We start from the raw sequence: 18070 nt of genomic DNA, 5'->3' as shown, positions 1-18070 counted from the left end.
TCCGGAATCTGTTTAGATGGAGGTCCATCTGGGGTTTTTTTGGTTTCTTTTATAAATATGGCCAAACTGAACCAGAACTGAAACACAAACAAAAACTATAAAACTGCTTGCTACAATAAGTAGGACTGCTTCTACAAGAAATTCAACCACTGTTTAAGAGAGACAATCCCAACACTAATCTGCCAGATCATGAACTCCTTGCTGCCCTCCCATATAGTGCAAGGAGCCAGCAAATCAACACAAACTAGCTCGGAACTCAAAGGTCCCCTACAGAAGCAGTTAACCTTTTGAATTCTGTAGACCCACCCACCGACACCCCTACCACTGAATCATTACTGGAAGCCGAGGTGCCAGGGCTCTAATTTAACAACGAACCTTTAAACAATTCACAAAAAAGAATCCATCAAACTAATACATTTGGCATATTTAATTTACAAACAAAAAACTAATTTATTGGGAAAGTTGGGGTTTTAATATTTTATACCCATGGAGTGATATGCTAGAATCAAAGAATGTTTTGAAGGTTAATTTTGCACACAATGCCTACTTTTTTTTAAAGAAACATACCAGTGCTTCTTCTGAAGCCGTCAATTTCCCACACTAGATAAGAGTTTGCTGCACTTTTACTGCGCACATGAATCAAACTAAAGATGCATATTTAATTTCAGATAATTTTAAAACTTTCAATTTTGCTTTCTGATGTATACTTTATTCATCTGTTAAACTTTAATTTTCTAGACAGATGCAGAACGCCCCAGTAGGAACTGCAGGCCAAAAAGTGTGAGCAGAGGCCAGTTGGAAAAGTTAGCTCGAATCAAAATTCAGCAAGCAGCCCATTAACCAACTAATATGGACAGAACGGTTAGACCATTCTTGCTTAGATCTCCTTTGCTTTCAGAGGCAAGAGCAGTTTAGTGATAAGAGTTCAGACTAAATATGGATTGCAATAAATACTGATACTGTGGGAACCGGGCTGAATCAGACCCACCATCAAACAGATGATTACCTCTTCACAGCACCTCCTGCTGACCACAGCTCGATAGTTCAGTTTAGCCCAAAAACTATCTCTCAACCTCAGGAATTGAGGGAAGAGCTCCCGCCAGTTCTCACCAAGTGCCCATGGAAAGATCTCATACTTGTACTCTTCCTCATCCTCCTCCATGTCATTAGCCAGGTACCTAGGAGAAACAAGAGATACAAGATAGAGGTCAGTTATGCAGTGAAAGAATATTAAGAGGGAATCAAAATGCAAAAGGGAATAAAACACTGAATGCAAAGAGTTTGACTGAATCTTGAGCCGCTGAAACTATACAAGATCTAGAGTTTAGCAGTAATGCTCCAGGTCACAATCAGCCATGGGGGAACTGGAAGTTTAGGGTATGGTTTAGAGTTGTAAAATGTGTTTTGAACATTCTAAGGAGCATAAACTTTCAGACCTTGTGAATTATACCAACACACTAGCAAAACCAGTAGAATAGATCCACAAGTCCAGAATAGAACAAAGACGAGTACTAGAACATGAGAAAAAGGAGTGTCAAGATGTGCATAAAATTAGTATACTGTATGGGCTTTGTTTTAGACCATTTTCCACCTTTGAGGTACCAGAGGTATCCAACCACCAAGATGCAGCTGAGATTTAGTCAAGGCTTTAATACACCCAGATCAATTTCAACGTTAAGCTGGTATACAGTACCAAAGAAACTAGTAGCTTGGACAAAGAGTAGCAGATACCCTACGAATAAGGATCTAACTGCAAAGAACATCATCCAACCATACTATTTTAGTTGCCTCCAGGACTGAAAAGTCAGACAGTTTGTCACTGCAGTGCTTCACAACTCAGGAATGCAGCTCCTTGTACTTGAATGATTAATAAAAACATTCCAGTAATATGCAGACACTATTACCTTAATTTTCCAATTTCCCCACTTTACCTTGTTCCTATTTTTTCTAGTAGACTGCCCACTGCTAAACTGTTAGGAATATGCATCCCAAGGTAGTATTTAGCAACATGTGTCTTCCAAAGGTTATTGGGGTTTGATCTACGTAATATCAACCTAGGCTATTTTGTGGAGTTTGTGAATTGTAGGTCCGCTTTAAGAGACCAAACAGACCAAACAATGACAACACATTGATAAGTATGATGGGTTATGAATTGGTATACAGAATTTTTTTCCCACAAATTACTTAAAAAATGGATCATTAAGACGTGATAGTAATCTGAGTATATAAAAATTCTAATGCCTCAACTTTCAATGATTGCAGAATCCAACGTCTGCCACATACATTTCTGTCAAGTGGACACACTAATCCACCAATTTCTTTTGTTTTGTAAAGAAAAGAAGGCATCTACAGGTGAAACACCATGCCCAAGATGCCAAAGTGATTCTTTGGAGAGTGACTGCATAAGGCTTGGGCTTGTCCCCAGCAAAGTCTTTTTGGCATAACCAAACAAAGGAGTAACTGGTTTAGTAAAGTTCTACTACCTGCCTCAATAGGGGTTCTACTGAGATGGCCCCCGTTTGAAATAGATTGACCTAGCACTGAATTTAAACTAATATTCCTGAAAACAGCAACAGAATGGTCAATAGGTACTTGCACTGGAAGTCATCCAACTCCTCTCAAACCACAGTATACGGAGATGGAAAAGGAATATATTGAAGCATAGGAAATTGGGATTTTCACTAATTAGTTAATTATAACCTGAAAAAAATATTTAAAACTGCAGATAAGGGACAGAACACAGATTGGAGACTTCAACTTGTAGATACTTTTATACAGTCATTAATTGCACAAACAAATAACAAAATGAGCAATTTACAGAGACATTTTAACAGATAAACTTCACCATCTTTTTTAAAACTCATGCAGGTTCGCATTGCAGGGATAGAATTTCATTGATCAAGAAGTTGAACGGATATTCTGTCTATATAGTCCCCGTGCAACAATTCAGACTCTACTCATGATGGTATTACCCAGCATGAAAAAAGTGTAGGGATTGGGCGGAATGGGCAGATTCAATGCTTCAGCGGGGCCTGTGCTACTGAGCCAAGCTGATATAGCCTGGAGATATACAAGTGTGCATGACGGTTCGGCCACCCTGGGACAGTGGACCAAACTTGTGTGCGCACTGGCAGTGCCCTGAGCCCACCCCTTCGGCTCCCAATGGCCTGCCCACAATATTTGGCAGCGGCCGTAGAGCAAAATAAAATAAAGCAGCTTTATTATTCTATTTTACATGTGTCTGCTGGTTCCAGATTTGGGATGACGCTCCTCTACTATAACGAAGGAGCTGTCCCTGGCCAGTGTTCATCCACGACAGTACCAGGTTATTAGTATAATGGATTAAAAGTTCAGAAACGGGTTTCTCAAAACTACAACTACAGTTGCAGCTAGAAAATAACCCAGCATTTAGGGACATTACAAAGAAGTCAGATTTAAAGATCTTCCAATGTATGAACTAAGCCAAGAGCAAATTAATGGCACAGGAGAATATTTAGACCACTTACCATTAGCCTGGACGCCAAAAGAAGCATGGCTCTTCTACCACATTGAAAATGAAGTTACTTACCTGCAACAGAGTTCTTCAGTACTGGAATCTTTCATAGATTCACATGCTTCAATCATTCCCTGTCGTCAAGATGGGAGTCTCACAGTACATTCTTCGGTCCATTATCCCCAGCCTGGTCCACCTGTTGGTGGCCAGAGACCTTCGGTACTCCTCCCATGCCGACCTCGAAGGTCAGGAATTTGGGGGTTATCTTCGATGATGGACTTAACTTAATGGATCACGCCAACAAGACAGTATCCACAGCGCACTTAAAGCTAAAAATGATTTGCAAAATACGTCCTTTTCTTCCCGAATCTGCTATTAAGACACTGGTTTCTGCTCTTGTCCTCTCATCCCTGGATTATTGTAATGGTTTATTCCTCAATGCGCAAACCCGAGTGACTACAAAACTTCAAACCATACAAAATGCAGCAGCCCGTCTCATTACCGGCAAAACAAAGTTCGAACCCATTTCCAAAAACATAAAAGATCTTCATTGGCTGACTGTACAAAAAAGAATCCACTTCAAAGCCCTCTGTATAGTCTTCAAATCAGTCAACAATCAAGGACCATATTTTCTCAGAGACAAACTTCAACTTTACAAACCTACAAGAGCTTTACGTTCAGCCACTCTTAACCAACTGGTTGTCCCTCGCACCAAAACAGTGTCCTGGGGTGACCGTCGCTTTTTGGTGGCGGCCCCCAGACTCTGGAACACCTTGCCTCTTAACATCAGACAAAGCACTACTCTGTTTCATTTCCGCAAACTCCTGAAAACCTGGCTTTTCTCTCAGTAACCCTTTCTCATCCGTCAAATCTGTTTATTCTCATTCCCTACTTTCTTCAATAATGGTTTCAGCGCCTTGACGCCCAAGGGTATAAGTAGCGCTTTACAAGTGTTAAAAATAAATAAATAAATTAAAACAGCAATGCAATAAGACTACAAAGGTCCTATCCTTTCTTTTATAACATAGCATAGTCCTTTAAATAAAAAACAGGTTTCAACCAATCAGATAGCTTTTCCCTCAAGAACACTCCTGTGAGAAGCTCCAATTCCTCAGATTTTCAAAGCATGAGTGTATGAGATACACCCAGAAAAAGAAGATGAGCTTTCCAGGGGAGGAGGATGGGTCACATGTGAATCTATGAAAGCTACCAATACTGGAGAACTACAGTTATAGGTAAGTATGAAAGTTCAAATACTGGCGTAAGAAAATAAGTCACTTACCTGTAACTGTATTTCGCGAATAATGGAATCTTTCATAGATTCACATGCTTTAATCAGATTAAATAGTAGTTAGCACATTTTTGTGCAGCTTGTAGTGTTTCTAAAAACCCGAACTATCATCAGGGTAGGGGGGGTCGCGGGGGGGGTTGAGGGATACAGATCAGGGTCATTCTCATATGTCACTGCATCATAATCTTTGGGATAGTATTGTTATCATCCCAAGGACGGTCCCCATCCCCTGTGTCACCTTCTACATCTGTTTGAGGTGTAGATGGGCATGGTGTAAAAGGTCGAGGGATAGCTGGCAGAGTATGAGGAAGAGGAGAAGAGGGTGTGTCCATAGGCTGTGGAGAAAGGGGAGGAGTTGTATTTGTCCCCTTTGTTCTCTTCTTAGGAGGAGGAGCTTTCCCCTTCAATGGTTGAGTCTTCCTCCTTTTAGGTGGTTTTGCCACCACCTTGCCAGTTTGTGGATCAATGAACAAAGTCTTTTGTTTTGGATCTATCTCCTGCTCCTGTGTCGGTACCGAAGCCTTTGGGTCAGATAGTTGCTTTTGCGTCTCGGTGTTGTGTTTTCGGCACCGAGAGTTTGCTCGAGTCCGATTTTTTCTGTGTCGAGGGAGTCTAAGACGTCAAAGCATGTTTCGGTTTCGACATGGAATGTCGAAACTTCGAGCTCTTTGGTATGGAGCTTCCGTGTCAATGTCGATGTCTACCGTTTCTCGGATCTGACATAGTGAGGGACCGAGTGTTTCGGTTTCGTTGCCGAGCGAGAAGGCGGGGCGTCTGAAACTTTTTTCGGTTGTCTGACCGGACTCGAAGGCGGGGGTCGACACCAATCTGGGTCGGTTTTTTGGCAAAGGGACGTCGTCACTCACGGTTTGATGAACGTAGACTTCTTCGACATCAGACTCGTCCGCCTCCAACCCTGACCAGTCTTCATCTTCTTTCTCGGAGTGTTCGACCTGGAACAGTTCTGGGATTGCCTTGGACTCCATCCTCGATATCTCGTGTCTTCGGGCTTGACGGTCTAATCGTCGACTTGGAGGAGAAAGCCGCACAGGCTTCACAATCCCTGGATTCGTGGTCAGGTGGCAGAGGTTGCACACCTCGTGTAGGAATTTAGCACCACACATTGGACATTTCTTGAATGGAGTCCTTTCCATGGACTCGGACTGGACTACGTAGAAATAGGCCTCCCAGTCCCGTAGACGTTGAGTTAGTAATCTTCGGTTTTGACGTCGAAGCGCGTCGAAATGGGAATGAACTCGCGCTCGATAAACAATACCGGCAAATTCGAAAGGGAATACGCACCGAAATATAACTCTCGAAGTAGATACGGAGCGATTCGATCCTCATCCGAACCCGATGGCGGAAAAAAACAATCTAAGGATGGAGCCGATGCCCATGCGCACTATCACCCAAGGGAGGAGTCACCGGCCTCGTGACTACAAAAGACTTCTCAAAGAGAACAACAAGTGCAATCATCCGAGCCAAACACCAGATAGCGATTAATCATAATGTACCATCTGAAGCCCATATGCCTCGAACACAAAGTTCCGAGGATGAGAGGCTCATGTAAATGAGTCTGAAGGGACTTTAGGAATAAGAATAGGGTTTGCGCGAAGAACCACAATATCGTCCGGAAATTGCAGGAAAGGTTCCTGAATGGGGAGGACTTGAATGTCATTAACTCCCATGGCAGAGGTTAAAGTTATGATGTGGGCAACTTTCCAAGAAATAAACTTCGCTTATGAAGCATCTGCTTGAACCCATTCACATAGCTGAACCGGAGAGAGGACAATATTGGGCTGCCAGAGAGGTGGAGGAGATCTTACTGGTGAAAAAACCATAAACAGCTCTTTGAGAAATTGCTTAGCAATTCTAGTGGACCATAAGAATGGCAAGGTAGATCTAAAGAGGGAGATAGGACATTGATGGATGCCTGAGCCCTTCCTGATCTTGTTAAGTGCAGGAGATGAGGGATACGCTCTTGAGGCAAAGTAGAGAGCAGATGCACTTTAGCTTGCTGGCACTGAATGCAAAAATCTACCCAAGGCAAAAGGTTTTGTTGGTATTTTCTGCACTGGCTAGTAGTCCCTGCAGTCTGAAGAAAAGTACAGATGGGCAAACTCATTATGCTCAGGAGCCAGGCCCAAAAAAATGAGGATTTGGGATCGGAATGCATCACATTGCTCCATGACATTAAGAGAGGATTTCGGTTTTGAAGGGATGTGAGGTTCTCCACGAGAAGGAGCTCCGTAATCTAGTGATGGCGTGGCCAGGACAGGGCTTGGAGGATCATCCTGCATAATATGGCCTTCATCTTCATGAGGACTCTTAGGAGGAGAGGAATGGTAGGACAGGCATAGACAAAGATGCCTGACAATGCCATAAAAAACGCATTCCCACATGATCTCTGAAGGAGTTTCCAACTACCGAAGAAATTGCTTGCCCTACTGAAGAAAAATGCGGTTGAGTTTCCTGATCCAGTTGCCATTTGTGACAAGATGACCATTGTGTGTATGCTATTGTGCTTTGCTTTCCCAGGACATTAATGCTCGTAATGGACAGTCTGTTGACAATTGTCCACTCCCAGATGCACAAGGTACTACTTGTGTAACGATATATCTGTAAGAGACATTAGTTAGTGATAGATTTCTTACCTTAGAATATCCCCAGGCGTCAGACTGGATCCGGAAAGTTTTGCATAGCAGTACCCTTGCGCGTCGGCAGGCGTCGTCTGCGGCTCCGCGTCCGTCGTAGGCACCGTGAGCGCCGTGATGACGTCGTCGGAGTACTTAGACGCCGCCTTCGCGTGCTGAAATCAGTTCTTAGCCACAGCTTTTCCGCGCCAGAAGCGCAGAGCCATGACAAAAACCGACACTGGTGCCAAGAATCTAGGGCCCTGAAAGGGGGTGACCTTAACCCTAGATATCGGTTCGCAGAACGGGGAGGATGGGTGGGTCGGTAAGGAATCTATCACTAACTAATGTCTTACAGATATATCGTTACACAAGTAGTAACTTGTGCATCTGAAAGAGACACGTTAGTGATAGATTCCTTACCTTAGAATAGATACCCCAGCAATACCATCCCCGTGACGGTGGGTCTGCGAACCAATATTTACACCAGAAAGTCCTGGAGAACGGAGCGGCCAAAGTAGCCGTCCCTCCGGACTTGACTGTCCAGGCAGTAGTGCCTAGCAAACGTGTGCAACGAGGCCCACGTAGCTGCCAGGCAAATGTCCTGCAAGGGCACACCTCGGCCCAAGGCAGTTGTAGTGCCCGTGGCTCGAGTGGAATGAGCCCGCAGCCCAACAGGTGGTTCCTTCTTAGCCAAGGAGTAACACGCCTGAATGCACATGATAATCCATCGAGAGATGGTCCTCTTGTGCACCGCTTTCCCTTTCTTAGCGCCCGCGTACCCAACAGAGTTGATCATCCACCCGGAACTGGCGTGTGCGATCCAGATAGAACGAGAGCGACGTTTTGGGTCCAGACGGTGTAGCCTCTCCTCCTCTCTCGAGGGGTGCGGAGGCGGAAAGAAGGTGGGCAATGTGATGGACTGCCCAATGTGGAAGGCCGTGACCACCTTTGGCAAGAAGGAGGGCCTAGTCCTCAAAACAACCTTGTCCGGATGGACTGACAGGAAAGGAGGCTTACAAGAGAGGGCCTGGAGCTCACTCACTCTCCTGGCAGAGGTGATGGCTACCAGGAAGGCAGTCTTCAAAGAAAGAAGGCGAAGTGGACAGTTATGAAGTGGCTCAAAGGGAGCGCACATCAGAAAGGTTAGAACCAGGTTCAAGTCCCACTGAGGCATCACGAAAGGAACAGGAGGAAAGGTATGAGTGATGTCTTTCAGGAATCTGTTAACAATAGGGGACTTGAACAAAGAAGGTTGGTCAGGCAGCCTCAGAAAGGCTGAAAGAGCCGAAAGATAGCCCTTGATAGTGCCCAGAGCAGAGCCCTGCTGGGCAAGAGAAAGAAGGAAGAGAAGAACCTCAGAGAGAGGGGCATTGAGGGGATCCACAGCCTTTGCTGTGCACCATGCCACAAATCTGTTCCACCTGCAGGCGTATACCGTCTTTGTGGAGGGACGCCTGGCTGCCAGAATGATGTTGCAAACTTCAGGAGACAAGTCAAATGGCCTCAACTGTTGCCGCTCAATCTCCAAGCATGGAGGTGGAGACTAGATAGGTTCGGGTGGAGGACCGTCCCCTGTTGCTGCGACAGAAGGTCCTCCTGAAGAGGCAGACGAATCGGGGGATCGACTGACATGCTGAGTAGCTCGGGATACCAGTACCTTCGAGCCCAGTCCGGAGCCACAAGGATGACTTGTGTCCGGTCGCGCTTGATCTTCTTCAGCACTCTGGGCAGAAGAGGTATAGGCGGAAAGGCGTACAACAGACTGCAGCGTCTCCGAGCGAGCGCCGCCTTGGAAATTCCAACGCGCAGAACTGATGACATTGCGCGTTCTCTTCGGAGGCGAATAGATCTAACCAAGGCTCTCCCCATCGCAGAAAGAGGCCTTGCGCCACGTCCGAGTTCAGACGCCATTCGTGATCCATCGAGCACCGACGGCTGAGTTCGTCCGCCCTGGCGTTCAGAGAACCGGCCAGATGTTGAACCACCAGAGTCACGCCCTGATGTTCCAGCCATTGCCAGAGACGCAGAGCCTCCTGGCAAAGGGTCCATGACCCCACTCCGCCCTGTTTGTTGCAGTACCACATGGCGGTAGTGTTGTCTGTGAACACCTGCACTGCACTCCCTCGGACAGACGGGAGGAATGCCTTCAGTGCCAGACGAATCGCCTGCAGCTCCAACAGGTTGATATGGAGCCGGGACTCCGCCGGAGACCAGAGTCCTCTGATCTCCGCCTCTCCCAAGTGGCCTCCCCAGCCCTGGAGGGACGCGTCCGTCACAACTACGTGCTCCGGTTGGGGAAGGGAGAGGGATCTGCGTTGACCCAATCGCGGTCCGTGAGCCACCACTGCAGCTGTCTCGCAGTGCCCTCCGAGATCAGGACATGGTCGGACAGGTTGCCCCGGTGCTGGGCCCACTGAAACTTCCGGTCCCACTGCAGAGCCCGCATCCGCCACCGTGCGTGATGCACCAGAAGGATGCAGGAGGCCATCAGCCCCAGAAGCCGCAGCGTCAACCTGACCGAAACCCGGGATAACGACCGAAAGAGCGGAATCAGAGCCTGTATATCCCAGACCCGCTGTTCGGGCGGGTAAACCCGAAACTGCGCCGAGTCGAGAACCGCTCCGATGAAAAGGAGCTTCTGAGAGAGACACAGGTGACACTTCGGCACATTGATGGAAAATCCCAGCTGGTGCAGGAGATCCGCCGTAGTCTGGAGGTGGCTGACGACTGCCTGGGGCGAGCCCGCCTTCAACAACCAGTCGTCTAGGTAGGGGAAGACTGACACCCCTAACCTGTGCAGGTGAGCTGCGACCACCGCCATCACCTTCCTGAACACCCGTGGGGCGCTGGTAAGGCCGAAGGGGAGCACGGTAAACTGAAAGTGCTCGTGGCCTACCGTGAACCGCAGGTAACGCCGGTGGGCCGGCAGGACGGGGATGTGGAAATATGCGTCCTGCAAGTCCAACGCTACCATCCACTCTCCCGGGTCTAGGGCAGCCAAGACCTGAGCCAAGGTCAGCATTTTGAACTTCTCCTTCCGGAGGAAGCCGTTGACGTTCCTCAGATCCAAGATAGGGCGTAGGCCCCCTTTGCCCTTCTTGGGTACCAGGAAGTAGTGGGAGTAGCAACCACGACCTACTTCTGGCCCAGGAACGCGCTCGATGGCCCCCTTGGCCAAGAGAGCCGAAACTTCCTCCTGCAGGAGCCGCAAGTGATCCCCCGATACGCGGTGGTGTTGCGGTGGCATGGCTTGAGGAGTCGTCTCGAAGGGGAGGGAGTAGCCCCTCCGGACGATCTGCAGCACCCACCTGTCCGAAGTGACAGTGCGCCAGTGAGAGTGGTGATGGCGAACCCTGCCTCCCACTGCCGTCACATGGGCCGAAAAGCACGGACTAGGAGGGTTTAGAGGCGGATGCTGCGGGGGCAGGTGTGGACTGGATCCGCTTGTTCCCCCGACCGCCTCCACGGCGGTTCCCACGGCCACCGCCGCGCTGGACGACAGCTTGCGGCGAGTGGCTGGCGGCACGTGTGGGGACGCCCCTTCCTTGGCCCCGAAAGGGGCGAAAGGCACCCACCTGCTGGCGCGGGGCCGAGAGGCCCAAGGACTTGGCCGCAGACCTGGAGTCCTTAAAACGCTCAAGCGCGTGGTCTGCCTGGTCGCCAAAGAGGCGACGGCCATCGAACGGCATGTCCATGAGTGTATTCTGGACGTCTGCCGAGAAGTTGGCGAATCTCAGCCAGGCGTGGCGTCATATCGCCACCGTCGTAGCCATCGCTCTGCCCAGCGAGTCAGTAGTATCCAGTCCACACCTGATTGAATACTTCGCAGCGTCCCGGCCTTCCAGTAGGGCTTGGCCGAGTTTGGCCCGTACCTCCAACGGACACTCTGGCAGCACCTCCGCCACCGTTTCCCACAGAGAGTGGGTGTAACGGCCCAAGGGGCATGCGGTGTTGGAAGACCGCAGTCAACAGCTAAGGGACGAGAAAACCTTCTTGCCATAGGCCTGGTACCTCTTTGATTCCCGATCGGGGGGAGCCGTCGGGAAGGCGGTCTGGGAGTTAGAGGCCTGGATAACCAGACTCTCGGGGGTGGGGTGGATGGACAGGAAACATGGGTCGCCCGGAGCCGGGCGGTGGCGTCCGGCCACGTTCCCATCTACAGGCGAACCTGTAGCGGGCCTGGACCAAGTGCCCAAAAGAACGTCCGTCAAGGCCTCATTAAACGGCAGCAGAGACTCCATGGAGCATGACTGCGGCTTAAGGACCTCAGTGAGGAGGTTAGTCCTCACGGCCGCGACGGGGAGCTCAAGGCCCAAGGCCTTAGCAGCCCTCATCAACACCACACTATATGTCTCGCCCTCCTCCGAAGCCACAGTAGGAGGAGAGACGAATCCAGTGTCTGGAGAGGTGTCCAGGCCACTGGCCTCCCCAAGGTCTCCTGTCCAGTCCATGTTAGACTGACATTCCCATGTCAGAGGGTCCTCAGACCCCTCCCAATTCTCCTCGTCCCCCACCTCCTGAGATTCAGGGTCATAAGCGAATGGGATGGGTTCATAGAATTGAAATTCTCCGAACGGCGTCGAGAGCGGCGCCAGCAGGCGTCGACCCGACGTCTGAACCCAGTGAGAGGAGGCATCGGGGACGGCGCCGCCCGCGGACGGCGCCGGAGGGGACACCACACGGACCGACGCCGGAGCGGGGGGGGTGGGGGGTAGGGGTCGAAAGGTCCACCGGTGACGATCCATCGCCCGACGAGGGCCCAGCGGCGCCGGGCCCGGAGGCATCGACGACGCCGGGGCCGCTGTACCCTGTGGCGCCGAGCCCGAGGGCAGCGTCGGGATCGTGGAGCCCTGCGGCGCCGGGCCCGAAGGCGCCGGCGGAGTCGAGGCCGAAGCACCCGACAGCGTCGGGGTCGTAGCCCCCGACCCACTAGGGCCCCCAGATGGGTTCACTGGGCCCGAAGGCGCCGCGGAACCCGTAGGAGAAAGGGACCTCATGGCCATGAGGAAGCGCTCGATATCCTCCGGCGTCGTGTTCAGCCCAGGGACCAGGGGGTATGGGGCCGAACGCGGCGCCGGCGACTCGCGAGGAGCCGCGTGGGCGGTGTCACCCGAACCCCCGGACGCGTCGCGCAAGCGTCGGGGGGGGGGGGGGGGGGGGGGGGAGTCAGAAGAGCGATGATGTCTCTTCGACTTCTTATGCTTCTTACCTGACGACTTGGACCCAGAGGAGTGGCGCCGACTCCCTGAGCTCTGACGGCTCCGTCCCCACGACCAGTCCCTCGACCTCCCGTGTGACCGGGACCTCACACGGCGCGGGGCCGACTGACTGATCGAGTCGCCTGCGAGACCGCTCCCGCCTGGCCTTCCTCGAGAGGGCCCGACAGTCGGAGCAGGCCTCGTCGTCATGGTCGACGCCCAAACTCATCAGGCACAAGCGGTGGGGATCCGTGACCGACATGGTACGGTCGCACTCATCGCAATGCTTGAAGCCGGGCATCCCTAACGGCACCGGAGTCGTAAAGCCTTCGAATGGATCAAAAAGATCAAAAAGTTTAGTTAAAAAGTGACTAGGGAACTGCTCTTTCCAGATCTGCGCTGGCTGGCGCGGAAAAAAGAAGAACTGACATCAGCAGGCGGAGGCGGCGTCTAAGTACTCCGACGACGTCATCACGGCGCCCACGACGGACGCGGAGCCGCAGACGACGCCTGCCGACGCGCAAGGGTACTGCTACGCAAAACTTTCCGGATCCAGTCTGACGCCTGGGGATATTCTAAGGTAAGGAATCTATCACTAACGTGTCTCTTTCAGATGCACTTTTGCCGCCTTGCTTGTTGATGTAGCATATCAAGGTTTTATGGTCCATTCGGAGGAGTATGGCAGAGTTTCTTATTCTTGGAAGGAAAGTCTGTAATGCTAGATGTACTGCCCTGAGCGCCAACAAATGGATATGGAGATTAGGCTTTTGCCACCTGCAGGTCTTGAAGGTATGCTCTCCATCCTTCCAGGGAGGAGTCTGTAGTTATGACCAGCAGAGAAGGTATACTCAGGAAGGAAAATGCTACTTACCAGTATGCATCTGTTCTTGGCATGTAGAGCTGCAGAGTTGCACACTGTGCATAGATCGCCACCCAGTGTTGGGCCCGTATGTTTGCAGTTTGTTGGTGTCCTGAAAAATTCTTTGGAAGTCACGAGATAGGAGACACCTCCTTAGGACCACATTGCGCATGGGCATCGGCTCCATCCCCAGATTGTTTTTCGCCATTAGGGAAATGGAGCTTTGCAAGAAAAAGGAAGGATGCCCATGTAATTTGTATCTAATTAAGATAATACCGGAACAGACAAGGGTAGCCGGGGAGGAGGGTGGGCGTGTGTAACTCTGCAGCTCTACATGCCAAGAACAGATGCATACTGGCAAGTAGCATTTTCCTTCCCGAGTATACCTTCTCCGCTCTCGAGGCATATGAGCTGCAGATTGCAACTGTGCATAGATTGTAAAGCAGTACCCACTCTTAGCGGCAACCACCCCTATCTGTTGCAGTAGTTTGGAATAATGTTTTGAGAACAGCCTGGCCACGTTCGTTTGTTGTTTTGTTTGCACATCTACACAAAAGTGTTTTGTGAATGTGTGCAGTGTAGCCCATGTAGCTGCTCTGCAGATGTCATCTAGGGGAACATTCCCTAAAAATGCCATTGAAGCCCCTATTTTTCTTGTAGAGTGGGCTTTAGGAGGAACAGATAACGTACGTTTAGCTTTGTGGTAACAAATCTGTATGCATTTGACAGTCCATCTAGCTATTCCAGATTTTGAAATGGGATTACCTTTGTGTGGTGGTGAGGTGTAGTATAGCAATGCTCTTTTGACATCTAATGTGTGAAGAGCTCTTTCTGCTACGGACTGTGGTTGCAAAAAGAAAACGGGCAGTTCCACAGATTGATTGAGATGAAATGGAGAAATTACTTTGGGCAGGAATTTTGGATTAGTACGTAGAACTACCTTATTTTGATGCATTTGCAAGAAGAGTTCTTGGATGGTTAGTGCTTGTAGTTCCCCAACTCTCCGCCGAGAAGTAATAGCTACTAGGAAAGAAACTTTTCATGTTAAAAATTGTAATTCACATCTGTGTAAAGGTTCAAAGGGAGGTCCCATTAACCGTGTGAAAACAATGTTAATTCCACACAAGCGAAGGTGGTACTCTGGGAGGAATTATTCTTTTAAGGCCTTCCATAAAGACTTGAATGGCAGGCACTCTGAACAGAGATAGATGTCTGTCTTCCAAATATGCCGCTATTGCAGCAAGATGTAGTCTAATAGACATATAAGCTAAGTTACATCTTTGGAGATGCAGTAAGTATCCTATGATGTGTTGAATAGACACATTTAGGGGATCAATATTGTTGTGACAATATATCACAAATAGTTTCCACTTGGCCACGTAACATGCCCTAGTGGTTGGACGTCTAGCTTCTTTAAGTACGTTCATGCAGTCTGGAGGAAGGTTCAGATATCCAAATTCTAGGACTTCAGGAGCCAGAGCGCAAGGTTGAGCTGAGCTGGGTCTGGGTGTCTGTTCTCTCCACGGTTCTGTGTTAAGAGGTGTGGAGACAGGTGCAGTTTTTGGTGCGGTACTACAGACAGTTGTAGCAGTGTGGTGTACCACGGTTGTCTGGCCCACGTTGGAGCAACTAGGATGAAGGTCAGAGAATGCTGCTGTAGTTTGCGTACTACTAGTGGCATGAGTGGTAGAGGTGGAAAAGCGTACGGAAATCTGTTTAACCAATTCATCCATATCGCATTGCCTTTTGACAGTGGGTGTGGATATCTGGCGGCGAAGCTTGGGCATTATGCGTTTTTCGTGGGTGGCAAATAAGTCTATTTGAGGTTGTCCCCACATCTGAAAGAATGGTTGAATAACTTGCATATGAAGTTCCCACTCGTGGGTATGTTGCGTTTGACGACTTAACAGATCCTCTATAGTATTTTGTACTCTTGGAACATGCTGGGCTAGGAGGAATAGGTTTTGAGGTATAGCCCACCTCCATATGTCCTGTGCTAGTTGAGTTGCGGGGAGTGTGTGCCTCCCTGCTTCTGTATGTAGTACATTGCTGTCATGTTGTCTGTGCGGACTAACGGCTTTGTTTGCTACTTGCTTCTGGAAAGCTTTTAGTGCTAGGAATATTGCTAGTAACTCCAGAGGATTGATTTGGAGTAATTTTTTTTGCGGTGTTCACCTGCCTTGCATGGTGTGTTGCAGTAGGTGGGCTCCCCAGCCAGAGAGCGATTCGTCCGCAGTCAAGATTATCTGAGGAACTGGCTCTAGGAACGGTCGTCCCTTGGAAAGGTTTTTGGTGTTCCACCACGGCAGAGAGTGATGAGTCCAACCGTCTACCAACACTAGGTCATTTAAGTGACCTTGAGCCTGGTTCCATTGACGTGATTTTTTTTTTGAAAATATCTATATTAACAGGATAATTTCGAGTCATGGTCGACAGCTTAGTATATTCGTATTTTACATGCATTGTACTATTCACATATAATCGTCGTGGTATTTAGGATGCAATCATTTTCATTTTTATATTTAGGAACGTTCCAAACATAACTCCCCCCTCCCCCCCCCATGGCACTGACATAGGTTACATTTTGTTCACCCATGGCTGTGAGCTCCTTCTATTCACGGACATTGCTTAGCGTGACCCTGCTACAACCGTACTAGAGTTATACATAATTCTTCACTTATACTGGACACATCTCGTGCACCCGGAATTACTTGTAATGGTCATATCTTGGTCGGGCCAAATCCATTGAGGAGCACCGTAGACCTTGTGTAGGTCATCACTCCTGTTGTATTATATCTATTGTGTGTTCTGACTATGTCGTCTCCTGTCTCAAATGATCCCAATAACTCGTTCCAATCCAGGGATATGGGGTTCTTCTAAGCCCCCTATGTTTTTCGCATTGCAATGCAGTGCTTTCAGCCTTCCCCCCCATCTCATCACCTCCGACCTCCATACCTCGGGATCTGGTGGCCTAGGTGACTTCCACTTCATGGTTATAGTACGTTTCGCTAGGATCAGGGCTAAGCCAGTGAATCGTGTGCCTACGCTCTTTTTTCGGTCTGTAGGGCCCAACCCTAGTATGGTGTATTCCAGTGTGGTGTACGGTTTGGTGGGGACCAGCCTGGCCAGGTCATCTAGTACTGTAGTCCAGAATAACCCTATTTTGGGGCAGGTCCATAACATGTGTACTATACGTGCAACCTCCGCACCACTTCTGGGACATGCATCAGATGTGTCGGGTAACATTGTGTGCAAGCGGTGGGGTGTCAGGTATGCCCTGTGTAAGATCATGAGCTGTATGAATTTGAATTTCTGGTTTCTCGACACCTTAGGGTATTTTAGAATCCGGTCCCACTCCTTGTCCCTGATCGGCCTCCCAATATGTTCCCACTTATCTCGTAAAGGTTGTAAGGAGATAGCCCTGCCCTCCCTTATACCGTGTGTTATCCATCTGGTCAAGTGGCCTCCTGACCCCATCAGGTACTGCATTGTGAGTAGTGGGTTTGTGGGTGGCTCTATCCTGTCCTGAGTCCACACCTGAGTGACATAGCGTTTCACCCCTGCGTGCAGTAGGAATGATCCTCCGGACGTGTGGTGCGTACTTCGGAAGTCTTCGAACGCCATAATCCTGCCATCTGTAAATAGGTCCCCCACGTGTCACGCCCGAATCATGCCATTCCGTGGCATTGGAGTCGAAAGTGTTCTCAGTCCTACTGGGAGTCCTAGTAGTAGTATCGTAGGGGCATAGGTTGACGTGCTAGACTTCTATTTCGCCGCCCTTTTCCAGTAATCGATCGCTATTCGGAGCAGAGGGGGCGTTGACCTCGGGACTTCCGCCCTGGGGAGCAGCAGGGTGTGGACACCTCCCCTGTTCCATTCCATTTCCGACGTGCCAATTTCATGTAGGTTGCGCCCTGCCAGCCAGTAAGCCAGCCATTGCAATTGGCAGGCAAAGTTATATGCCCGGAGGTCTGGGACCCGCATACCGCCCGCGTCCATGGGGAGCTGCAAATTATTTAATCTAATAAGTCGCCTCCCGGAGCCCCAAATCAGTTCTGTCAACAGTGTGTTAAGTGTTTTGAATATGGAGGCAGGGACCAACAATGGCAATCCAGTAAAGTAGTATAAAAGGTGGGGCAGAACCACCATCTTGGAAATGGTCACCCTGCCCGCCACCGAAAGCGGCAACGTAGTCCAGAATTGCACTTGTGACCTCAGCGCAGTTAGTGCCCTCCCCAGGTTGCCATCCAACAGATCCCTCGCCTCTCTGTAAATCTGTATTCCCAGATAGCGGAAGGTGGTCTCCGCCACTTGAAGAGTGAGGTGCAAAGGGCAGATGGGTTTCAGCTCTAGCGGCAGAGAAGAAAAACCCGTACTGTGAGAAGTTGGCCTGATCTATGATGTTCACTAGTTCTAGTGATCACCTTGTATCAGTCCAAACAACCCTTATGGTGATTGGTTGTAAGTCAATCTTACAGACCAGCTATCCTAATGGTAGCATGGACAAAGCAGTCTTAGGCTAAACTCTTTTGGCATGTGAAGCCAGCTGTTTTACCACATATAACCCCTTGAATACTAAGTGAAAGGACACCA

The 18070-nt window shown here is 49.3% G+C and overlaps 1 protein-coding gene across 3 annotated transcripts in view; it reads right to left on the bottom strand.

Annotated features, from left to right (window-relative positions):
* The window catches only part of SPDYC (speedy/RINGO cell cycle regulator family member C), a 137033-nt gene that overhangs the window by 22790 nt on the left and 96173 nt on the right, over positions 1–18070 (bottom strand). For all 3 annotated transcript variants that reach the window (XM_086936678.1, XM_086936679.1, XM_086936680.1), the window contains exon 5: positions 1007–1178. In XM_086936678.1, coding sequence (XP_086792804.1) covers positions 1007–1178 — 172 coding nt within the window. The remainder of the gene's footprint in view (positions 1–1006; positions 1179–18070) is intronic.

The sequence above is a fragment of the Lissotriton vulgaris genome, chromosome 9 (assembly GCF_964263255.1).
Source record: "Lissotriton vulgaris chromosome 9, aLisVul1.2, whole genome shotgun sequence".
NCBI classification, from domain to species: Eukaryota; Metazoa; Chordata; class Amphibia; order Caudata; family Salamandridae; genus Lissotriton; species Lissotriton vulgaris.
Note: the sequence above shows the minus strand (reverse complement) of the source record. Positions and strands in the feature narration are given on the sequence as shown.